This window comes from Nicotiana tomentosiformis, chromosome 12 (genome assembly GCF_000390325.3).
Source record: "Nicotiana tomentosiformis chromosome 12, ASM39032v3, whole genome shotgun sequence".
NCBI lineage: Eukaryota > Viridiplantae > Streptophyta > Magnoliopsida > Solanales > Solanaceae > Nicotiana > Nicotiana tomentosiformis.
Window position 1 is genome coordinate 53614445 of NC_090823.1, and position 11444 is coordinate 53625888.

Here is an 11444-nt window from a genome sequence, read left to right on the forward strand (position 1 = left end):
CGTGTTATGTTACCAATTGAGGATGTGATAAAATATGGGTTGTGCATTAATAATGTTTCGACTTTAAGTCAAGTTCAAATGAAGGCTATTATGCCAAATTTTGTGAAATATATCTATGTGCATTAGACTCTAAATTGCTCACATGTGTACTACACACTTTGATTTGAATTGTGTTTGTTGTTTATGATGAGGATGATATTTGAAATTGATAAGATGAGCATTAAATACCGAATATGGCAAACGTTTCAAGAATGATCTTATAATTATGGCCACTAGTGCCAATGAAATGAAAAGATGTGAAAGTATTATGAAATCCGATGATTGATATAAAAAGGTTGATGTATCAAATAAGACAACCGAGCGGATCGGATTATAATCGGACACCATGCCGCATACATAGTGGTGATTGTGCTGAAAATTATAATTGAATTTGTGATTGTGGTCGACGTCACTAATGGATAGCCTAGCCGATCGGGTCGTGATCGGACTCCGTGTTAAAGACGGTGGTATTGATATTGAGAGTAATTGTGGTTGATGTCTCTAATGAGATAGCCTAGCCGATCGGGTCATGATCGGACTCCGTACTGAGAATACGGTGGTGCTGGTATTGTTGACAATGGTATATCTATACTAAAAATCTCCCAATGTGAGATATGGAAATTAATTTGAACACTGTCTTGATCCTAAATTGAGGTTTGATGTTAATTAAGGCTTTCATTGATATTATGATAATCTTGTTTATATTATTTGTCATTCTATTGAGAGGGTGTTTAGTTATACATACTAGTGCTATTCGAAAGTACTAACATCCCTTTTGCAGGGGGCACTGCATCTTTTAATGGATGCAAGTGGTTCTACAGCAGAAGATATTGGTCAGTGATAGTAGTGCACCTTCTTTCCAGCTAACTTGGTGAGCTCCACTTCATTCCGGGGTCATAAATCTTTTGTACTTTGTGTATTCTGTTTAACGTATTGCCGGGGCCTTGTTGTCGGCATTATCATTGTACTCTTCTTTATCTATAGAGGCTCCGTAGACATAGTGTGGGTCGTGTATTGGTGCTGGGAAAGACAAACTATGCTATGTTGTGGTTGTATTACTTGTTCATTTGAGACTTTAAAAATGGTGAAACTTATGGTAAGAAATTGGTAATTGCAGATATGACCACTTTATTGTTTAATTAAGGAAAACATATATTCTCTTTATTCATGAATAAGTCTGGGTAGAAGGAATCTAACAGGCTTGCTCGGTCGGGTACACTTGGTTGAGCGCCGGTCGCACTCCTCAGTTTTGGGGCGTGACAAACTTGGTATCAGAGCCTAATGTTTTAAAGTGATCTAGTATGTCTCAGAGCCGTGTTTAGTAGAGTTCTTATTATCGGTGTGTTGTCGACCACATCTATAACTAGGATGCTACATGGGAATTTAGGAATAATACCCTTATTTCATGTTCTTGATCGTGCGATAAAGCTAGTTGTAAGATTGCTCCTCCTATAACTCCTGAGTTGCTCTAATTTTCAGTACATGGCACCTAAGAAGAAGGCAAAAACTGGCCAAAGAGCCAATGTCACCCCAGGAGTGACAGTTGGTTCTATATTTGATGATGCGGGTGAGCACCCGAGGGGGGAGGATATTCACCCAGTTACTACACTGCCTGACTCTACTACAGCTGATCAGACCGCACCTGTCCCTACACCTACTGAAGGTGCAATAGTTCCTCCAACTGATATACCAGTTCCACCTCCAGTTTCAGCTTCCGATTTTTGTGTTTCTGATGTTGATATTAGGGGAGCCATACAGATGTTGGCTCAAATAGTGGCATCCCAGGCCCAGAGATCAAATGTTGCACCCACTTCTTCCAGTCAGCAAGGGGATTCTACTAGTTCCAGGGTGAACAGGTTTTTCTAGTTAGATCCTCCAGTGTTCACAGGTACTAACCTAGAGGAAGATCCCCAGGACTTCATTGATGAGATACACAAGACTATTCGAGTTATGTGTGCTACTGAGATAGAGGCAATGAAATTTGCCTCCTACTGCCTGAAAGAGGTGGCATATTCTTGGTTTGAACTATGGAAGGAGTCCCGTGAAGAAGGGATCCCTCCACCGAGGTGGGGCGAGTTTGCTGATGCCTTCATTTATCATTTCTTGCCTGCTAAGACTAAGGCAGCCCGTGCTGCTGAATTTGAGAACTTGAGGCAAGGTAGCCAGAGTGTGTGTGATTACCATATGATATTCACGTACCTGTCTAAGTATGCTATTTACATGCTACCCACTATGGAGGCTAGAGTGCGCCGATTTGTACAGGGCCTTAGTCCCTTGGTAATTAATGAGGCTGCTACAACTACCTTGAATTCTGATATGAACTATGGAAAGATGGTGGCATTCGTTCAAGCTACAGAGACCCGCAAATTAAGGCATTCGATCACACCTTATGTTGCTATGGAATTTGAGATAGAACCAGAACAGCTTTATGAGCCGTTCTCTAAATCTACTCCGGTTGTTGAGTCTATTTTGGCCGCGCGGGTTTATTAGGATTGTGTTGTCATGTTACATGGTCGGGACACTGTGGCTGATCTTATTGAATTAAGAATGTTTGATTTTGATGTGATAATGGGGATGGATTGGCTTTATTATTAATTTGCCAAGCTTGATTGCCGAACCAGAACTGTTAGGTTCGAATTTCCAAATGAGCCAGTTATTGAGTGGAAGGGTAATGATGTAGTGCTGAAGGGTAGGTTTATTTCTTACCTTAAGGCGACGAAAATGATCAACAAGGGATGTATTAACAATTTGGTCTGGGTTACGGACACCGATGCTGAGGCACTTACACTTGAGTCTGTGCCTGTTGTGAATGCATTTCCGGGAGTCTTTCCGGAGAAATCCCTAGGATCCTACCAAACAAGGAGATTGATTTTGGTATTTATGTAATGCTAGACACGCATCCTATATCTATTCCATCCTACAGAATGGTACCGACAGAATTGAAAGAGCTAAAAGAGCAATTGAGAGATTTGTTAGAAAAGGGTTTTATCCGGCCAAGTGTGTCACCTTGGGGTGCACCGGTCCTTTTTGTAAGAAAGAAAGATGGGTCGCTGAGAATGTGTATTGACTATCGAAAGCTTAATAAGGTCACAATAAAGAATAAGTACCCACTACCAAGGATAGATGACTTGTTTGATCAATTGCTTGGTGCCAGGTACTTCTCCAAAATTGATTTACGATCCGGGTATCACCAATTGAAGATCATGGAGCGAGATATTCTGAAAACAGCTTTCAGAACCCGATATGGGCTCTTTGAATTTTTGGTGATGTCTTTTGGGCTAACAAATGCCCCAGCAGCCTTCATGGATCTTATGAATCAAGTTTTTAAGCCATTCCTCGACTCTTTTGTGATAGTGTTTATTGACGATATTCTTATATATTCACGAAGTCGAGAAGACCATGCCGATCATCTTAGGGTAGTTCTGCAAACCCTACATCAGCACCAGTTATATGCAAAGTTTTCAAAGTGTGAATTTTAGCTTGAATCAGTTATATTCTTGGGTCATGTAGTTTCTAGTGAAGGAATTAAGGTTGATCCTCAGAAAATTTCAGCTGTGAATAATTGGCCGAGGCCTACAACTCCAACAGAGATTCGCAGTTTCTTAGTCCTAGGTGGATATTACAGGATGTTTGTGGAGGGGTTTTCTACTCTTGCCTCTCCATTGACTAAATTGACGTAGAAGGCAATTAAGTTCCAATGGTCAGATGCCTGTGAAATGAGTTTTCGAGAATTGAAAGCAAGATTGACTACGGCACCAGTGTTGACTCTACCAGAGGGTATAGATGGATTTGTGGTATATTGTGATGCTTCAAGAATCGGGCTTGGATGTGTATTAATACAACATAGGAAGGTGATAGCTTATGCTTCTAGGCAACTAAAGAATCATAAAAAGAACTATCCAACACATAATTTAGAACTTGCGGCAGTGGTATTTGCATTGAAAATTTGGCGTCATTATTTATATGGGGTCCATGTGGATATATTCACGGACCATAAGAGCCTTCAATATATTTTCAAATAGAAGGAATTGAATCTGAGGCAGAGAATATGGCTTGAATTACTCAAGGATTATGACATTGATATTTTATACCATCCGGGGAAGGCTAATGCTATGGCGGATGCTCTTAGCCGAATATCTATGAGTAGCTTAGCACACTTGGAGTCATATCAAAGGCCATTGGCCAAAGAAGTTCATTGATTGCCTAGTTTGGGAGTTCGTCTTGTGGACTCTAGTGTAGGAGGGGTAATTGTGCAAAATAGGGCTGAATCATCGCTTGTTGTGGAAGTCAAAGAGAAACAATACAATGATCCATTGTTGGCCAAATTAAAAGAGGGGATTCATAAACAAAAGACCATGGCCTTTTCTCTTCTCATGGATGATGGTACACTAAGGTACCAAGGGTGGTTATGTGTTCCAAATGTAGATGGTCTCCGTGAAAGAATTTTGACTGAAGCTCACACTTCTATGTATTCCGTGCACCCAAACAAAAATGTATCATGATCTTAAGGAAGTCTATTGGTGGAATGATATGAAGAGGAATGTGTCGGACTTTGTGGCAAGATGTCCGAATTGTTAGCAAGTGAAGGCTAAACACCAAAGGCCTGGTGGGTTGGCACAAAACATAAAAATTCTAATGTGGAAGTGGGAAATGATTAATATGGACTTTGTGGTAGGATTACCGCGCACTTCATGCAAGATTAACTCAATTTGGGTGATTGTGGATCGACTCACGAAGTTACACTTTTTTCCGGTTAAGTCTACCGACACAGCGGAGCAGTATGGTCAGTTGTATATCAAATAAATAGTCAGGTTGCATCGCACCCCAGTTTCCATCATTTCTGATCGAGGGGCACAATTCACTGCTAATTTTTGGAAGAAATTTCAGCAAAGTTTGGGTACAGCTTTTCACCCACAGACTGAGAGGCATGCAGAGCGGACTATTCAGATGCTTAAGGATATGTTGCGTGCTTGCGTTCTAGACTTCAAAGGTAGTTGGGATGATCATTTACCACTCATATAATTTTCCTACAACAATAGCTATCACGCTATCACTCAAATGGAACCGTTCGAGCCTTTATATGGTAGGAGATGTAGATCTCCCATTGGGTGGTCTAAAATTGGGGAAGCAGAGTTGATAGGGCTAGACCTCGTGCATCAGGCCATGGTAAAAGTTAAAATCTTTAAAGAGCGGTTGAAGACTACTCAGAGTCATCAAAAATCCTATTCGGATGTTCGTCGAAGGGATTTGGAGTTAAAAGAAGATGAGTGGGTATTCTTGAAAGTTTCCCCCATGAAAGGGATAATGCAATTTGATATGAAAGGGAAATTGAGTCCGAGGTATGTCGGACCGTACAAAATCATTCAGAGGATGAGGTGACGTACAAAGTTGAGCCACCACCTGAGATGTCATTAGTACATCCGGTGTTTCACATGTCTATGTTGAAGAAAGTAGTTGGAGATCCGACATTCATTGTTCTGGTTAATACTATTGAGGTAAATGAAAAATTGACTTACGAAGAGATTCCGGTTTCTATTATAGATTGGTAAGTCCAAAAATTAAGAAATAAATAAATTGCCTCCGTGAAAGTATTGTGGCGAAACCAACAGGTTGAAGAGGCTAATTGGGAGGCCAAGAAATAAATGAAGAAAAAGTATCCTTATTTCTTTGAATAACTATGTATTTATAAAGTTATGATCTAGGAAATTTATAAGACTTATTTTCTATGAAATTTGTATCAATTGTACAATTGGCGTTAAGGGTGTTCCTTTCTAGAAATACATTGCTTTTGAGGCCACAATTGGTGTTGTTTTATATTATGTTATGTTGTTGGATTACCTATATGTTGTTAGGATGTGTTTCTAGGGCTCTCTGATAGGTGGATAGGCCTAGTTACAAAGGAAACTCTGTCGAAATTTTTGGAAATTTAGGGAGTTAGTCAAATTTGGGGCTGCTGGTGTGTGATATGAAAAACTGAGTTGCATAAGATGCTAATAATAGATTTTGACCCTCATTCGAGGACAAATGATCCTATGTGGGGGATAATGTAAGGCCCTGTAAAATTTTGCAAAAGAAAATAATTTTTCGTGGTGCCGAATTGGTTTTACGTGTTGAGTATTATAGGAAATTAAAGGAAACTTTTTGGCAGAAAAGTGCATTTCTACGGTCCATTATGCGACTGCAGAATCACTCTGTGGACCGCATAATGGCCGCAGAGTGAGGCAGTTAATTGGGTCAGTTGAAAGCAATTATACGGTCGACTATGCGACCGCATAATAGTTATGCGGTGCACTATGCGACCGCAGAACAGTTATGCGGACCGCAGACTCTGGTAGATTTTTATTCATTTTGGACACCCATTATGTGACCGATATGCGGTCCGCATAACCATTATGCGGTCGCATATGCAACCGCAAAACCTGTTCCGAAGCTTCATTTTTGGATTTTTAAAACCCGACCCTACTTCGTTAAATACATGTTTTCTGACATTTTGAGATATAATATGATATTTTAGAGTGAGAGAGAGTGCCCTAGAGTGAGAAGGTGTTCTTCAATAATGGTTCTTCGATTCTTGCTCAAGTTTTGGAAGATTAAGAAGGCAAGCTCACTAGGTCTTCATTTTAGAGGTAAGATTCTACACCCTAAACCCTAATTTTGAAATCATCTGAAAATGGGTAATTAGCAAGATAACTTTTGGGCATGAGAGTTGATTATTTTACATGCATGTGATATCAAGGTGTATAGGAAGATTGTTGAACTAAGCATGGTAATGATTGGGTTGTGGGATGATGGAATCTTCCATAAAAGGATCTTGAAACCTTGTGCACACCAAGTATTTGATAAAATGCTCAAATGAGCTAGAACCATGATCATCTTCCTAATTTTGATTTAATTGTTATATTTCTAATATAGATTGAAGTTGTTAAGAATTCCGGAATGTTTTAGAATTTAAGGAAGCTCAATTGAGGTATGTTGGCTAAACTCTTCTCTTTGTATTGAATCCCACGATATTCATGTAAATTATGTAAGTCCCGACTGATTCATTATGAAATTGGCTATTCCGAGTAAGATTGGGTTGAAAGATATATGTTCAACAAGCATCCCAAATGCTCTATTCGTGTTATGTTACCAATTGAGGATGTGTTAAAATATGGGTTGTGCATTAATAATATTTCGACTTTAAGTCAAGGTCAAACGAAGGCTATTATGCCAAATTTTGTGGAATATATCTATGTGCATTAGACTCTAAATTGTTCACATGTGTACTACACACTTTGATTTGAATTGTGTTTGTTGTTGATGATGAGGATGATATTTGAAATTGATAAGATGAGCATGAAATACTGAATATGGCCACTAGTGCCAATGAAATGAAAAGATGTGAAAGTATTATGAAATGCAATGATTGATATAAAAAGGTTGATGTCTCAAATAAGACAGCCTAGCCAATCGGGTCTTGATCGGAAACCATGCCGCACATATGGTGGTGATTATGCTGGAAATTGTAATTGAAATTATGATTATGGTCGATGTCCCTAATGGATAGCCTGGCCGATGGGGTCGTGATCAGACTCCATGTTAAAGACGATGGTATTGATATTGAGAGTGTTTATGGTTGATGTTTCTAATGAGATAGCCTAGCCGATCGAGTCATGATCGGATATCGTACTGAGAATACGGTGGTACTGGTATTGTGGACAATGGTATATCGATACTAAAAATCTCCCAATATGAGATATGAAAATTAATTTGAACACTGTCTTGATCCTAAAATGAGGTTTGATGTTAATTAAGGCTTTCATTGATATTATGATAATCTTGTTTGTATTATTTGTCATTCTATTGAGAGGGTGTTTAGTTATACATACTAGTGCTATTCGACAGTAAAAACGTCCCTTTTACCGGGGGTGTTGTATCTTTTAATGGATGCAGGTGGTTTCACAGCAAGAGATATTAGTCAGTGATAGCAGTGCACCTTCTTCCCAGCTAATTTGGTAAGCCCCACTTCATTCCGGGGTCATGAATCTTTTATACTTTGTGCATTCTGTTTGAGGTATAGCCGGGGCCTTATTGCCGGCATTATCATTGTACACTTCTTTATCTATAGAGGCTCCATAGACATAGTGTGGGTTGTGTATTAGTGCTGGAAAAGACAAACTATGCTTTGTTGTGGTTGTATTACTTGTCCATTTGAGACTTTAAAGATGGTGAAACTTATGGTAAGATATTGGTAATTCCAGACATGACGACTTTATTGTTTAATTGAGGAAAACATATATTCTCTTTATTCATGAATGAATTTGGGTAGAAGGAATCTAACAGGCTTGCTCGGTTGGGTTCACTCGGTTGAGCGTTGGTCGCGCTCCTCAGTTTTAGGGCATGACACTGCGTATCTAAATGGAATCAGGTCGGGAAGTAGTTCGATTACAATAGATGCAAAATGATGAGATTAAGAATGAAATGGCCAAGTCTGACTCAGGCTGCCTACGTATCCAAATGGAATCAGGCCAGAACATAGTTCAATTACAAAAGATGATTGAATCTGATGAGTATTGCCTACGTATTCCTTCCCAAGTAAATCAAGTCGGTGTATCTCCAGTGCAATCCTACAAAATGATATTTGGATTTTCTATTACAAAAGAAAGGGGGGAGAGAAACCGAACCCTACGTTGGTTTCCTACGTATCCCTCCGTGGGAAGTCAGGTTGAAGGTAGTTATATTATAGCAAAACCTATCTCTATTTGCCTCCAAACATAGTATCTCTTGATTGCATCTATGTTCATGGGCTTCGTGTTGATTCTTCCATCCATTTCTGCCACGATTAGAGCACCACCCGATAGCACTTGGTGAACCACATAAGGACCTTGCCAATTTGGTGCAAACATTCCTTTGGCTTCTTCCTGGTGGGAGGATTTTCTTCTGAACTAACTTCCCCAGTGTGAACTGGCGAGGCTTCACCCTTTTGTTAAATTCACTGGCCGTCCTATTCTGATATAGCTGACCATGGCATATTGCATCCATTCTCTTCCCTTCAATGAGCATGAGTTGCTCTTGTCTGGCCCATATCCACTCTTCATCGTCCAATTTGACCTCTTGGATGACTTTTAAGGTTGGTGTATCGACATCCGTGGGTATCACAACTTCGATGCCGTATACTAACATGTACGGTGGTTCCCCAGTGGATGTTCTCATGGTGGTCCGATAACCCAGTAAGGTGAAGGATATTTTCTCATGCCATCGCCTGTGATTGTCCTTATATTTTGCAGAATTCTCTTGATATTCTTGTTGGCTGCCTCGACTGCCCCATTCATTTGTGGTCTGTAGGTTGTGGAGTTGTGGTGGACAATTCTGAACTTCTCCCAGATTTCCCTCATGAGATCGCTATTGAGGTTAGTGTCATTATCAGTGATGATTGACTCAGGTATCCCAAATCGGCAGACGGTGTTATTTTGGACAAAATCCGCCACTACCTTCTTTGTAACAGCCTTGTGGGTAGATACTTCTCCCCATTTGGTGAAGTAGTCAATGGCTACCAAGATGAAGTGGTGCCCATTTGATTTAGTAGACTCTATATGTCCAATCACGTCCATGCCCCAAGCAGCGAACGACCAAGGCGAACCCATCACATTCAACTCATTAAGCGGAACATGGATAAAATCCCCATGGATCTGGCACTGGTGACATTTCTGCACATAGGGGATACTATCACTTTCCATTGTCTTCCAAAAGTATCCAGCTCTCAGGATCTTTTTGGCTAATATGAACCCATGCATGTGGGGTCCGCACATTCCTGCATGTATTTCTTACAATAATCTGGTTGCCTCAAGGATATCTACACATCTCAACAAACACAAGTTAGGGGTCGTCCTATATAGGACTTCCCCGTTAAGGACAACGTGATTCGCCAATCTTCTGAGTGCTCGTTTCTAACTATTAGTAGCATTCTCCGGGTACTCTTTTGTTTCGAGGAATCTCTTAATATCGTGGTATCACGGTTTATTGTCTAGCTCTTCATCTACATGAAAGCAATAGGCATGTTGATCCCTGATCCCTACCTCGATAGGGTCGATGTAGTCCTTGTTTGGATGCTGAATCATGGATGATAGAATTGCAAGGGCGTCAGTGAACTCGTTCTGGATTCTGGGAACGTGCTTGAACTCAATCTTCGTGAACTTCTTGCATAACTCTTTTACACGGTGCAGGTACGAAAGGATATTGATGTTTTTGGTAGAGCACTCCCCTTGGACTTGGTGTATCAATAGATCGGAATCCCCTATGACCAAATGTTCTTTGATGTTCATGTCAACTGCCATTCTGATCCCAAGGATGCATGCTTCGTATTCAACCATATTATTGGTACAAGGGAATCTTATCTTTGCTGATGCTGGATAGTGTTATCCAGATTCCGAAATTAGGACTGCCCCAGTTCCTACTCCTTTGAAGTTCGCTGCTCCGTCAAAAAACATTCTCCATCCATGGTATGACTCTGCAATATCTTTTCCGGTGATCAATAACACCTCATCATGAAAGTACGTAGCGAGCGAGTCGTAATCCCTGTCCACTGGATTCTCTGCGAGGTGGTCGGCTAAAGCTAGTCCCTTGATAGCCTTTTGGGTTATGTACATAATGTCAAATTCACTAAGGAGAATTTGCCATTTAGCTAGCTTTCCAATAGGCATCCTGAAAAATATACTTGAGAGGGTCGAGCCGAGATATAAAATGTGTAGTGTATGCTGACATGTAATTACTTAATTTCTGGGCGATCCAAGTCACAGCACAGCAAGTGCGCTCTATCAAAGTGTATATGGCATCGCATGGTCTGAACTTCTTACTTAAGTAGTAGATGGCATGCTCCTTTGTCCCAGTTTCATCATGTTGTCCCAACACATATCCGTAAGCATTATCCAAGATTGATAGATACAGCAACAATGGCTTCCCAGGCTCCGGGGGAACCAACACTGGTGGATTTGACAAATAGTCCTTAATTCAGTTGAAGGCTTTGGGACACTCTTCTGTCCACTTTGTGGCAACGTCCTTTTTTAGCAGTTTGAAAATAGGTTCACAAATTACCGTAGAATGGGCTATGAAACGATTGATGTAATTCAGTCTACCCAGGAAAACTCATCACATGTTTCTTACTCTTGGGCGATGGCAACTCCTGAATGGCCTTGATTTTAAATGGATCCAATTCTATCCCTTTTCTGCTTACGATGAAGCCTAACAATTTTTCAGCAGGGACAGCGAACGCGCATTTTGTCGGATTCAATTTCAAGTTGCCGGATTCTTTAAATTGTCCAAATGTTCTGAATATTTCATAGACTTGATGATGACTTCATCCACATATACCTCGATCTACTTGTGAATAATATCGTGAAAGAGCATCGCCATGGCCCTCATGTAAGTGG

General features: G+C 40.3%; 2 protein-coding genes across 2 annotated transcripts; both read right to left on the minus strand.

Moving 5' to 3' along the window:
* Positions 1–8703: 8703 nt before the first annotated feature.
* Positions 8704–9755, minus strand: LOC104118655 (uncharacterized). The gene is made up of 2 exons (XM_070190537.1): positions 9510–9755; positions 8704–9420 (listed from the first exon to the last, which is right to left on the minus strand). Exons 1-2 carry the CDS (start codon positions 9753–9755, stop codon positions 8704–8706), a joined length of 963 nt encoding a protein of 320 aa, XP_070046638.1.
* Positions 9756–10028: 273 nt separating this feature from the next.
* LOC138902652 (uncharacterized) lies at positions 10029–10352 on the minus strand. The gene has a single exon (XM_070190538.1). The coding sequence runs from the start codon at positions 10350–10352 to the stop codon at positions 10029–10031; it is 324 nt and encodes a 107-aa protein (XP_070046639.1).
* Between the last annotated feature and the right edge of the window lie 1092 nt (positions 10353–11444).